The 13,456-nt window shown below is 55.1% G+C and overlaps 1 protein-coding gene across 5 annotated transcripts in view; it reads right to left on the bottom strand.

The window, feature by feature from the left end:
• The window catches only part of CADM1 (cell adhesion molecule 1), a 334,381-nt gene extending 324,588 nt beyond the window's left edge, over positions 1 to 9,793 (bottom strand). For all 5 annotated transcript variants that reach the window (XM_029074757.2, XM_039913615.1, XM_039913616.1 and 2 more), the window contains exon 1: positions 9,612 to 9,793. In XM_029074757.2, coding sequence (XP_028930590.1) covers positions 9,612 to 9,762 — 151 coding nt within the window. In that variant the 5' untranslated portion in view covers positions 9,763 to 9,793. The remainder of the gene's footprint in view (positions 1 to 9,611) is intronic.
• Between the last annotated feature and the right edge of the window lie 3,663 nt (positions 9,794 to 13,456).

Here is a 13,456-nt window from a genome sequence, read left to right as displayed (position 1 = left end):
GAGACAACCCCGGCGATGTGTCCAAGTCCTCCAACCTCTAGCGGCTCAGAGCCCGTGGCGGATATGAAAGTTGGAGAGGGTCCCGAGGCGATGCCCCAAGCTGATCCCTACCCCAAGGAGATTTCCTGCCCAACAAGAAGCGCACAGGAAATAATAATAATAATGATGATGATGGTATTTGCTGAGCGCTTGCTATGTGCCAGGCACTGTATTGAGAACCAGGGTGGATATGGGCAAATCGACTTGGACAAAGTCCCTGCCCCATGTGGGGCTCACAGTCTCAATCCCCACTTTACAGATGAGGTAGTTGAGGCACAGAGAAGTGACTTGCCTGAGGTCACACAGCAGACAAGTCAAAGAGCCGGGATTAGAACCCATGATCTTCTAATTCCCCGGCTCACTGCTCTATCCACTACGCCCCGCTGCTTCTCTTAAGCACGACGGTACGGGAGAAAGCCGTGGGAGGGTGGAGGAAAACGAGAGGACCGACAGGCGAGAGGGAGCCTGCTACCCAGCTGGACGAATCTACGACTGAATGAATGAACGAATGAATCCACAGTTGGCGTGTTTCAACTCCCCCTCCACCTTCCTTCCAAAGCCCACCTTCACTACAGTAGGAAGGAGGAAGGGCATCCCCCAAAAAGAACCTCAACCCAGGATGGGGAGGGGGAGAAAAGGGTGGGGGCGGCAATTCCTCAGCTTGACAAAGTCACTTCAAGATCCGCCGCACTTTCCGTCCTTCCCCCAAGAGATCCGGAGGCTGGCTCGGCAAGACCAAACCGTTCAGGCTCTCTCCATTCATTCATTCATTCAATCGTATTTATTGAACGCTTACTGTGTGCAGAGCACCGTATTAAACGCTTGGGAGATTACAACGCCACAATAAACAGACACATTTCCTGCCCACAACAAGCTTTCCGGAGATCCAGGGATCTGGGCCCATTCTAGCCCCTTCCACTCTGCCCCTAAAAAACACACAATAACCATTTCATCGGATCAATGCTCACTACAAGTCCAGCTCTGTATTAAGCACTGGGGGCAGATAGCAAAGCAGCGTGGCCTAGTGGATAGGGCACGGGGCCTGGGAGTCAGAAGGACCTGGGTTCTAATCCCAGCTCCGTCACCCTTGTGCTGTATGACCTCGGGCAAATCATCTCACTTCTCTGTGCCTCATTTCTCTCATCTGTAAAATGGGGATTAAGACTGGGAACCCCTTGTGGGAGAGGAACTGTTTCCAACCCGATTAACTTTGTACCTAGCCCCAGTGCTTAGTACAGTTACTGGCACGTAGTAAGCGCCTAACAAAAACCATAAAAAATACCACTGACGATGATGAGGATTCCCTGCCCAGAGCGAGCTCACCGTCTAGAGGTGTGCCTGTCTCCTACAGCTCGGGCCTTCTTGACCCCCACTCTGGCTCCAATTTACTTCCGGAAAAGGAGGGCTTCCTACCGACATTAATAGGCTTAGCTGCAAAAAATTAAAAAAGAAGCGGGAGAGCCCTCTTCAGTGATGTATGTGCAGAAGATCTGTACAAAGGTAAAGTTCAGTGTCATTGAAGCTAATCTCTTGAACCTTTTTCGAGATAAAACCACCTGAGCAAGTCATTTAGTCCTAAATTAACTGGTTTTCTCGGCTTTGAGGTTTCCATTGTTTAGTTAAGGGTTTTTTGCAAGAGAAATGAAGCAATGGATTTTTCTCTTCAAGAGGGAGAGAGCCAGGGTTGATGGTCTATAACTATGCAGGTTGCTTCAAGCCCAGGGACATATAAACTCTCCTCTACAATAACTAATTAAAGCCCCCTCTGCCCCTTCCGGACCGGTGGCCCTCGGCCCCTCCTCACCCCTCTAAGAGCCAGTCCAACAGCTCTTTGATTATTTCCTTTCAAACATAGAAGAGGCGGGGGTGAGGGGAGTCCTGTTTTCCCCCCAACCTCAGGGAACTGTGAAACCTCTAACTAGCACAGGCAGGAAGACGATAACTCCGACGAATGGAAGGAAAGAGAAAAAGACAAAATTAAAAACCCAAGCGGGGACCTCATGCCGCCTGGGGGAGCGGGCATGTCCAGGCACCCCTGTCCATTCGGCCGCTGTTTGCCAACCATCCCACCTTGCTCTCACCGTTCCAAGAGGCGATCCGTCACTCCCGCCGGGGTGGTACAATCAGTCGATCGTATTTATTGTGTGCAGAGCACTGTACTAAGCGCTGGGGAAGAGTACGCTATAACAATAAACAGACGCATTCCCTGCTCACAATGAGCTCAGTCTAGAGGACTGATATAAGACACCAGCAAGGTGAATCAATCATTAGTGGTATTTACTGAGTGCTCATTGTGCAGAGCAGTGTATTAAGCTCTTAGGAGCTTAGTACAATACCAAAAAGTGGGTAGATATGCGTTCACTGCCCTCCAGGACCTCGGTCTGGGGTGAGGAGGGAGGTAGGCGATAGATATTAAACCTTTCTCTACCACTCCAAATGGAGGCCAACTCCCACTCCTCCCACCTCACGGTCTGTGTTTGGACGGAGATCCGGCCGGGGGGCCGAGAGGCCTTATTCATCCGTACACTGGCTCCTGCGGTCCTTCCTTCAGGCTCGCAGTCCGTCCCTCTCTGGGAGCTCTCTCGACTTGTCATTTTTAAGCCAATTACGGGGTTTGGGGCCTCGGTAAAGGCCAGCGCTCAAAGGCTGCCCGGGCACCGTGGATTTTCACCATTTTCAAGTCGAAACCTTCATTTTTGAAAAAGCTGCACTGAGGGGTCAGAGGAGGGACCGGCTGTGGAATGTCGGCTTTGAGAAAATCTGTTTGATAAACGTGTGAAGAGAGGAAGATCTTCAGGTTTGGGCTACGGGAGATAAAGGGCATTTAGCGCTGATTTGAAAGCTGCAGGGACAAAAGCCACCACAAATATTTACCCTCGGGTCAGGTCGGGGAGGCCTCCTTATCCTCAACCTCTCCAAGGAGCCTGGGCCAAGACCTAAGGGAGGGGGAAGATCAGGAGCTACCGAGTCTTACCTAGGGCTGCTTTAGGGGCTTCTGGGCTCCCCAAAAGAGAAGCAGCAAGGCCTAGTGGAAAGAGCACGGGCCTGGAAGCCAAAGGGCCTGGATTCTAGTTCCCTCACTTGTCTGCTGTGTGACCTTGAGCAAGTCACTTCACTTCTCAGTACCCCTTTATACCTCATCTGTAAAATGGGGGTTAAGACTGTGAGGCCCACTTGGGTCATGGTCTGTCCAACCTGATTACTTTTATCTACCCCAGTATTTAGTACAAGGTCTAGTACATAGTAAGTGCTCAATAAATATCATTTGGAAAAAAAAAAAGGCCATGCCAACTTAGCTGCATTCCCCCACCGAGGTCCAAGCTCGGTGTGGGAAGGGAACAGATCTATGGACAGATGCACTCTCCAAAGCGCAGTATGGTGCTCTTCACACTGCAAGCGCTCAATAAATACCACTGATTGGTTGACTCTGCCTCCAGCCGCTCAGCTCTGCTCCAGCCAGGGAGATTCATTCATTCAATAGTATTTATTGAGCGCTTACTATGTTGCAGAGCACTGGACTAAGCGATTGGAATGTACAAATTGGTAACAGACAGAGATGGTCCCTGCCCTTTGACGGGCTTACAGTCTAATCAGGAGATGGAAGGGATCGTCTGAACCCACAGGGCCCGATCCTCCCCTCACCCCCAAATTCGCCTGTGCACCCCACCGCCGTGCTGCTTCATCCCAACGGGAATTCCAGCCTTCGCTTCCAGGACCGGGACCGAGGGTTTGGCTCCAGGCCTTTCCAAAGTCAACGCCACTGTAGTATCAACTTCAAACACCCAGCAGTTTACAAATTTATATATATATATATATACATACACAAATATACATGGTAGCCTTTCATTTCAAGCCAACTGAACATTTCAGAAATATCCAGATCACACGTTGGGTCATATGACCAGGCTCTAATAAAACATGTGCAGAACACATTTTTTTCTAGCCTTCCCTCACCACCCCCACCCGTCTCCCCACTTTCATGGTAGCAATCAAGACTAGGTCCAAGGCCATTGGCTCCCACCCACTTGAAGGAAGGGAGGGAGAGGCCAAATTATCTCCCCCCACACTACCTCTACTTCCACCGCCCACTCCCAAAAAAGCACCGCTCCTTCGAATGGATGCTAAAACCCACATCTCTTCCTTCTAATTCAGTTGGAAGGCCGGCTGCACCAAAACCTCAGAGCCAACCCTGGAAGATCTTCAAAGAGAAACTGCCCATTAGCCATAACAGCAGCTGCTGGCTCCGGCCTGCTATTTAAACTCCTGAAAAAAGAACTGAGCTTCAGAAATCTAAACAAGGAGGTGATGCTTGTAATTACAAACATTCCAGTGGGTTCCTGCCTTCATTGATGCTTCCCAAACAAAGGTTTGGATTTGATTCTGGGGTCGGAAACCCCACCCCTCAGGCCTCCCCCGACAAGATCCACCGGACCACGTAGTGGATTCTTTGTGACGGGCTGAACTCGGGCCAGTTTCCCCAGGGGAGAAGGAAGCATTTAACATGGCCGCTGAGCGGCCCCTTCCACTCCCTGGCCCCCCAAGACCGTCCCCGAGTAAGGGGCCGCCCGGCCGGGAGACTTGCAAACCTCCGGCGGTAGATTCGCAGAGCCCAGTAAATACAACTCTCCCGAAGACGTCGGCTCAAAATCAACCCCACCCCAGGAAACTGAGAAGACGGAGCCGCGGGCTTTTAGTGGGTTGAGGCGACCAAGTTCGTAAGCTTGAGGCCTTCAGCATTCCTTCCCTGCCGGCCACAGTCAAGGCGGGGTCTTAACTGACTGGATGCAGAGAAGCCATCTGGAGGAAAACAGCACCAAAGCACCGAGTCACCCCCACCCGATTACACCACAGCCCCCGCGAGGCCAGGCTACACCAGATACCCAGGAGGCCAGGATCTGCCGGCCCCTCGGGTGCAAGATGACCCAAATGCTGCAGGGGCTCAGAGTGGGCACTGGACACTGCCGGACCCACTCTAGAGCCCCTCCCGGCGCCCCCCATCCAGGGGCGGCCCCGCCGAGGGTCTTCACGGGAGGCCGAGCCGTCGCCTGGCTACGACTGCCGTGGGCTTGTCTACCTAAGACAAAGCAAATACAGAGTCCTGCCTTGCCTCAACGGTACCCGCTCGATGGCAGTGCCGGTCGGTCAGTCAGTCAGTCGATCGTATTTATCGAGGGCTTACTGTGTGCAGATCACCGGTCTGCGTCCCGGGGACCCCGTGGCTGCCCCATACCCTCTGCATTGGGAATCCTCCGGTTCCCAGACCCTCCCTCTCAAATCGGAGGAGAGAGCGAGTCGCGGGTGAGTACACACCTAATCAAGGTCGCTCTCCCCTAGAGCCTCTTCTCTGCTTTATAAGCAAGATCTGGTCGCCATCCACCTAGGACCCTCCCCCGGGTCTCTCCCCACAGCCCCCCGAATCCAGCCGGCTTCGGGCAGAGATCCAGGGCGGGCCGCCCTCCAGCGAAGCCACTGCGAATCTCTGACCGCTTCCCCCACCCTGGGTGTTGTTCCTCACAAGTCCTTTAGGCTGTCGGCTCTTTGTGGGCAGGGATCGTGACTCCCAACTTGCCGCACAGTGCTCTGCCCACGGTAGGCACTCAATAAATACAACCGACCGATCGAAGTCCGTGACTCACGCTGGCCACACAAACTCCGGACTCGGCCGGCGGAAGACCCGCTGGACAGCCCGGACCTTTTTCCTCCCACAGGTCGTTGAAGTCTCAAGGTTTTCGGGGCCCGAGCTAAGATCCCGATAAGGGCCAACCCGCCTCGGCCTGCTGTTCGTTCCCACGGCCCGGGCCAAGACCAACCCGGACCAAGGCGGCTGGCCCTGAAGGCTTCCTGCCACACCTTGTCAATCAGTGGCATATACTGAGCACTTCCTGTGCGCGGAGCACTGTAATAAGCGCTGAGGAGAGTACAATAAGAGTCCGTAGACGCGTTCCGTGCCCGCAAGGGACTGTAGAGTCCTACAGGACCGCGAGAGCTAAGAGGGACAGACGGGCAAGAGGGTACGCTATCAATCTCCTTTCTTCCTGTCCCCTGAGGCGCACTGAGAGACAGGCAGCCTTAAAATACAGCAACTAAGAGACAGCCATGGGGAGACACCGATATTTTATTTATCTTTTTGCTTCTGATTCACACCATTAGAAGCTTTTATGGAACTAATTACCTCCCAACTCCAAGCAGCAAATTTTCAATTCTGCAACAGATGTCGCTGTGTGATCTCTTCCTTCCTCGCTGGGGTTTCTCGGTTAATAAATGCCCACTGCATCGGTCAGTGATATCCTTCTTAATTGAAGATCTACAGAGTTGGGAGCCAACGGCTGGATGTCTTTGGAGCCCCTCTCTGTCGCTGGTAGGTTTCAAATTCAAACCGCAATGTCGAGGAGCTTGGCTCAACTGAACAGATTCCCTGTATAAAGATGGGCCTTGTGCTTTTTTTTTTTTAAAAAAGGAAATTTTAAAGACCGAAAAAACACCCCACTGATTCTAAGCAGCAGTCGAGGCATTAAAAACATCCCATACTTTAGCTCAGGGGAGAATGGGCAGGTTTCTATTTGCCGGAATATTAGGAAAGTTTTGATTTTCAGGGCCCGAGTGTCGTTTAGGAAGCCAGGACTCGCGGCCAAGGAGTGCTCAAAATTCACCGCGCGTGAAGCCGAGATGGACAAGGGATGGGAAGGCAGTGCTCCAAACCCCACTACAACACTAATGAGACGGAGAGCGGGGGAAAATCTGGGTTTCCCAGGAGGCAGGACCGTCAGCCCCCGTGGTTTTCGGCCCGCGCTGAGCTAATACCGGAATTGGAAACACCTTAATGGCCTGACACTCGCTGTCAGCCGCTCCTTGACAAATGTCAGACCAAAGCGACATCTCTTTCTCCATCTCGGGAAGACGCCTCGTCCAGTGCTCTCGGGGGCCCTTCGGAAACGGGCAGGGATCCCCCTCCTCCGCTCACGGGGAGGTCCCCGCCGGGAGGACGGGGTGTCGGGGCGGCGCGGGGAGGAGGCCGGCGTCTTTCCCCGCTAAACCCCGCGGTACGGTACGGGTCCGAGGAGGGAACCACTAGGGGGAAAGTGACCAGAGCATGTATAAAATCCATATGAATAAAGCTCTTTGTCCCAGGAAGGCCTGCTCTCTCTACTCCCCTCTTTTTCCGTATCTGTCCGTTTCAAAAGATCGCTCAATGGCCCTCTTGTTCCGCCAAAACGTCCCGGGGAAATAATGCAAGCTTGTCTCGTCGCACAAGCCCCTAAAGGAAGTCTTGTGCGTCTCCAGTGACACGCTGTAAATAGAACGTGGCATTAACGAGGGATATTTTCTCCAAGCCATCGCCGACCAGCGCCCGTCCCTCCTTGCGGCCGAGCGGTCCGAGGCGGGCGAGCGCCACGAGAGCGAGACGGCACTTCTGTAAAGTCCGGGGAGCCCCCACCCCCGCGTGAGCCTCCGCGGGCGGCGCCGGACGCAAGGCTCCCGCCGCCGTGGGAATCCACCCCCCGGCCTCCCCAAAGGAGAGGCCGAGAGGTCGGCCACCCGCACCCCGACGACCGCTTCGCCCCAAATGCGGGAGAAGGCGTTCCCGAGCTGGGGCGCCGGCAGACCCGTCTCGTCCACCCACCGCCTGACCCGGGCAGCCGTCGAGGGGAGAAGGCGGGAGTCTCGCGGGGTGGGGGGGGGGTGTTCGGACAAGGTTCCGGGGATGCTCGGACAAGGTTCCGGGGAAGCGGAGTCGGAGGCCTCGTGGACTTTCCCGGGAAAGGTGGGAATGTCGGTTGGGGATGTGGGGGGGGAGGAAGAGGGTGTCGAAACAGCAGGTGGGAGGCAGCACCAACAGGTTTCCGGCGACAACGACAAGCCGTGGGGGAAGGGGTGTCTCCGAGCAGCCTCTGCCCTTGGACTCCTAAGAAAAAGCGGTCCCACCTAGACCGGGACCCCTCGCCCCCCTCCCCATCACCGCTCCTAAAAATGACCGGGGGCCATCTGAGCATCCACAAACGGGCGTATTTATAGATTCCCCTGAAAGAAAAAAAAAATCAAACCACATTAAACTGCAATACAATTTGATAACCAGGGTACGAACCATGATGTGTGTGTGTGTGTGTGTGTGAGCAGCAAGAGTAGGAACAGCAAAAAGCTGCTTCCATGGTAACTGATAACAGAATTTTCATGTAGCTGTGACATGCACGGTTGAGCTCCCAATCGCTCTTTACTGGTCCACATAGATCCCTGGCAGCGAAGGAACTTCCCCAGCCGGAGTTGGGCGCACCACACAGACACACACTCACAGACACACACAATGCCGCCGCTCCTCCTGCCACCGGCCCCCCCCCCCCCCCCCGACCCCGACCACCTTCCAGCGCCACCCGGGTGGGGGGCATCCCTGCTGCCAACCGGTCGCACCCCCCATTCCCGGTCTTTACCCCCCTCCACCCGCCCCGGGCGGTGCATTTTTCCCTCCTTTTCCAGCCGGCGGCAGCAGCCTATTGTTGCCTCTATTATGCGCCACTTGCAGAACGTTTTTGCACAGACGCTCCCGCCGGGCTGACGCTCTTTGCAATGCAGCAGCCCCAGCTCCCCCCTCCCCGGGCACACTCCCCTGGACGCCCCCCCGGAGTCGGGCCCACCCTGCCCGGGGCGGACCCCCTCCGGGCACCCCGGAAAAAGCAAAGGTCAAAGTAGGGGGGGCGGCTTTTAAAGCCTGACACTTTCCGAACGCCCCCTCCCCCTCCGGAGGGCCGGTCCTGGCGCCCAGGTCCCCCGCAGGGCGTGGTGTTTACATAACGGTGCCCCCGACGGGTAAACAACAGACACCGAAAGGAGGAGGGGGGGTCCCCCCCACCCCCCAAAGCGCCCCCCATCCCGAACCCGGGGGGGGGGGGGGGGGAAGGGGAAAGGGACCCTCTCGATCCCTGCCACCACTTGTTGCTCTTCCAGAGTCCCGCCGCTCCGCTTTTGGAGGGAGGGGCTGCGGAGCTGGGCTGCAGCACCACCTCCCCCCCTGTGCAGCCCCCCAGCTTGGTTGGGGGGGGGCTGGCCCGGAAAAGTGGGGGGGGGGTCTCCCCCCATCCGGCTCCCTTTTGTTAGTGCAAAGCCAACACCGCCCTCTTTATCCCCGACCCCCGCCGATGCGCTCCCTGCACGGGGGTCGCCGCACCTCGCCGCACCCCAAAAGTGTGTGTGGGGGGGGTCCTCGACGCTCCCCCCGCCCAGGTGCGGGGAAGGTCGTGGAGATTTCCCGTGTCTCCCTTTCCCCGCTGCGGGAGCTGGGTGGGGGGCGATCGGGACAACTTCGCGGGTGCGGCAGATGAAGGGTGGGCCCCCCCCCCCCGCTTCTTTCATTCATGCATTCGAGAGTCCGCAGCGAGCGCTGCGCGCACAGCACTGGGCGAAGCGCTGGGAGGAGTGGACAGTGGGGCAACAGCCCTGGGGCCGAGGCAAGTTTGGGGGCACCGAGGAGGGGGACGGGGAGGAGGACGAGGAGGGGTCCCCACCCCCGACCCTCGCATCCCGGGGGGTGCAGATCGCCATGGCAACGGTAGGGTTGCCATCCTCCCCCCTCCCCGGCCTACCTGCGGGGATGAGGGCCGCGGCCCCCAGGAGCAGCAGCAGCAGGCGCAGCCGCAGCCCGGAGGGCGTCTCTCCCGCTCCCGCCGCCGCCGCCGCCGCCGCCGCCTCCTCCGCGCCGCACAGGGATGCGCCGGGCAGCCCCGCACTCGCCATGTCGGGCACCTGCCTCGGACTGGCGGCCGCCGCTCCCCCCGCCGCCCGCCCGGCCCGCTAATGACATGCTAATGACATGCAAAGCCGAGGGGCGCCGCCCACCAATGAGAGGCAGGCGCCCGGCCTCGACCACGCCCCCTCCCGCTGACGTCAGCGGCGCCCCCTCCGCCTCCCCGGGGGCGGCGCTATGCAAATCGGGTATGCTGATGAGCTCGGGGGGCGGGGCCTCTCCCCGCGGGGAGCGGGGTCAAAGTCTCCTCCTCGGCCGCGGGCCCCCAAAGAGGACCGACGGACCGCTCGCCTTCAAAGGGGCGCAACGATAAGAATAACTAATAAGGGCAATAATAATCTTAACGATGATGATGGCATTCGTTAAGCGCCAAGCACTGTTCGAAGCGCTGGGGCGGGTAGGGGGTAAGGAGGGGATCCCCGGGGAGGCTCGCAGTCGTAATCCCCATTTTGCAGAGGAGGGAACTGAGGCACCGAGAATAATCATGACAGTAATAATAGTGATGGTATTTGTTGTGCGCTGCCTAGGCGCCAAGCACTGTTCGAAGCGCTGGGGCAGTTAGGGGGGTAAGAAGGTGGTGCCCTGGGGGGCTCGCAGGCTTAATCCCCATTTTACAGAGGAGGGAACTGAGGCACAGAAAATAATAACAGTAATGATGGTATTTGTTATGCGCTTCCTAGGCGCCAAGCACTGTTCGAAGCGCTGGGGCAGATGGAGGGGTAAGAAGGTTGTCCCCTGGGGGGCTCGCAGTCTTAATCCCCATTTTACAGAGGAGGGAACTGAGGCACAGAAAATAATAACAGTAATGATGGTATTTGTTATGCGCTTCCTAGGCGCCAAGCACTGTTCGAAGCGCTGGGGCAGATGGAGGGGTAAGAAGGTTGTCCCCTGGGGGGCTCGCAGTCTTAATCCCCATTTTACAGAGGAGGGAACTGAGGCACGGAGAATAATAATAATGATGATGGTATTTGTTATGCGCTGCCTAGGCGCCAAGCACTGTTCGAATCGCTGGGGCAGATGGAGGGGTAAGAAGGCTGTCCCCTGGGGGGCTCGCAGTCTTAATCCCCATTTTACAGAGGAGGGAACTGAGGCACGGAGAATAATCATAATAATGATGGTATTTGTTCTGCGCTTCCTAGGCGCCAAGCACTGTTCGAAGCGCTGGGGCAGTTAGGGGGGTAAGAAGGTGGTGCCCTGGGGGGCTCGCAGTCTTAATCCCCATTTTACAGAGGAGGGAACTGAGGCCCAGAGAATAATCATAATAATGATGGTATTTGTTATGCGCTTCCTAGGCGCCTAGCACTATTCGAGGCGCTGGGGCAGATGGGGGGTAATGAAGTTGTCCCCTGTGGGGCTCGTAGTCTTCATCCCTATTTCACAGAGGAGGGAACTGAGGGACAGAGGATAATAATAATAATATAAGGATTGTATTGAGCGCTTACTAAAATAATAACAATCGTAATGATGGCATTTCTTAAGCGCTTCCTAGGCTCCAAGCACTATTCGAAGCACTGGGGTAGATACAAGGGAATCAGGTTGTCCCCTGTGGGGCTCACAGTCTAAATCCCCATTTTACAGATGAGGGAACTGAGGCCCAGAGAACAATGATAATAATATAATAATGATGGCATTTGTTAAGCGCTTACTAGGTTCCAAGCACCGTTCTAAGCGCTGGGGTAGATACAAGGGAATCAGGTTCATGCCCATTTTACAAAGGAGGGAACTGAGGCACAAAGAACAATAATAATAATAATATAATGATGGTATTTGTTAAGCGCTTACTAGGTTCCCAGCACTAATAATAACCATCATAATGATGGCATTTCTTAAGCAATTCCTAGGCGCCAAGCACTATTCGAAGCGCTGGGGCAGATACGCGGTAAGAAGGTTGTCCCCTGGGGGGCTCGCAGTCTTAATCCCCATTTTACAGAGGAGGGAACTGAGGCACAGAGAATAATAATACCAGTAATAATAATGATGGTATTTGTTGTGCGCTGCCTAGGCGCCAAGCACTATTCGAAGCGCTGGGGTAGATACAAGGGAATCAGGTTGTCCCACCTGGGGGCTCACGGTCTTAATTTACATTTAACAGATGAGGGAACTGAGGCACAGAGAATAATAATGATGATGATAATAATGATATTAAGCACTTACTATGTTCCAAGCACTGTTCTAAACACTAGGGTAGATGCAAGGGAATCAGGTTGTCCCACTTGGGGCTCACAGTCTTAATCCCCATTTCACAGATGAGGGAACTGAGGCCCAGAGGATGATAATGGTAATAATAATAACGATGATGGTATTTGTTAAGCACTCGCGATGTTCCAAGCACTGTTTTAAGTGCTTACTAGGTTCCAAGCACTGTTCTAAGCACTGGGCTAGATACAAGGGAATCAGGTTGTCCCACTTGGGGCTCCCAGTCTTAATCCCCATTTCACAGATGAGGGAACTGAGGCACAGAGAATAATAATAATAATAGTAATGATGGTATCTGTTAAGCATCGACTATGTGCTAAGCACTGTTCTAAGCACTAGGGCAGGTACAAGCGAATCAGGTTGTCCCACGTGGGAGCTCACAGTCTTAATCCCCATTTAAGAGATGAGGGAACTGAGGCACAGAGAAGAAGAAGAATAATAATGATAGTATTTGTTAAGCACTTACTATGCGCCAAGCACTGGGGTAGATACAAGGGAATCAGGTTGTCCCACTTGGGGTTCACGGTCTTAATCCCCATTTTACAGATGAGGTAACGAGGTACAGAGAGGTGAAATTGGTCGTCCAAAGTCATACAGCTGACAAGTGGGGGAAACGGAATTAGAAACCACGACCTCTGACTCCGAAGCCTGCGCTCTTTCCACTAAGCCACGCTGCTCCCAACTGCTCTAATTGCCGCACATAATTGCTCCTAATATGTGCCAGGCACTGTAGTAAGCACCGGGGTGGATAATAATGTCGGTATTTGTTAAGCGCTTACTACGTGCAGAGCACTGTTCTAAGCGCTGGGGTAGACACAGGGGAATCAGGTTGTCCCACGTGGGGCTCACGGTCTTAATCCCCATTTTACAGACGAGGTAAGTGAGGCACAGAGAAGTTAAGTGACTTGCCCACAGTCACACAGCTGACAAGTGGCCGAGCTGGGATTCGAACCCATGACCTCTGACTCCAAAGCCCGTGCTCTTTCCACTAAGCCACGCTGCTTCTCAGAGAAGTAAAGTGACTCCCCCTCCCCACAGACAGGTGCTGCAGGACCCCAGCGCAATAAGTGGGACACGGAGAGACCGGGAACAGAGGGCAAACCGTACAGACGAAATGGGAGCAGTACTCTCCCAAGTGCTCAGTCAAGTGCTCCACACACCATAGACGCTCAATAAATACGATTGATCGAGTGACCGTCCAATGCGGGGACTTTCCGACTCGTCAATCGGTTGTATTTACCGGGCACCGAACCCTGTGCCGAGCACTGTACTGAGAGCTTGGGAGAGTGCAATGCGACAGAGTTGGTGGACACAGTCGTTGCCCTCATGGAGTCTTCCGAACTCACTTGGAAGCTTTCAGATCTGGTTGGAAACCCCCGGCGGTGGAGTCGGGGCAGAGGGCGGGGTCGGCTGTGCAGCCCAAACCGCCGTGGGCCAACCCCCATTACCCCTCCCCACAAATGGAAACCGGGGGGGCCCCGGCCCACA

Source organism: Ornithorhynchus anatinus, chromosome 11 (genome assembly GCF_004115215.2).
Source record: "Ornithorhynchus anatinus isolate Pmale09 chromosome 11, mOrnAna1.pri.v4, whole genome shotgun sequence".
NCBI classification, from domain to species: Eukaryota; Metazoa; Chordata; class Mammalia; order Monotremata; family Ornithorhynchidae; genus Ornithorhynchus; species Ornithorhynchus anatinus.
Note: the sequence above shows the minus strand (reverse complement) of the source record. Positions and strands in the feature narration are given on the sequence as shown.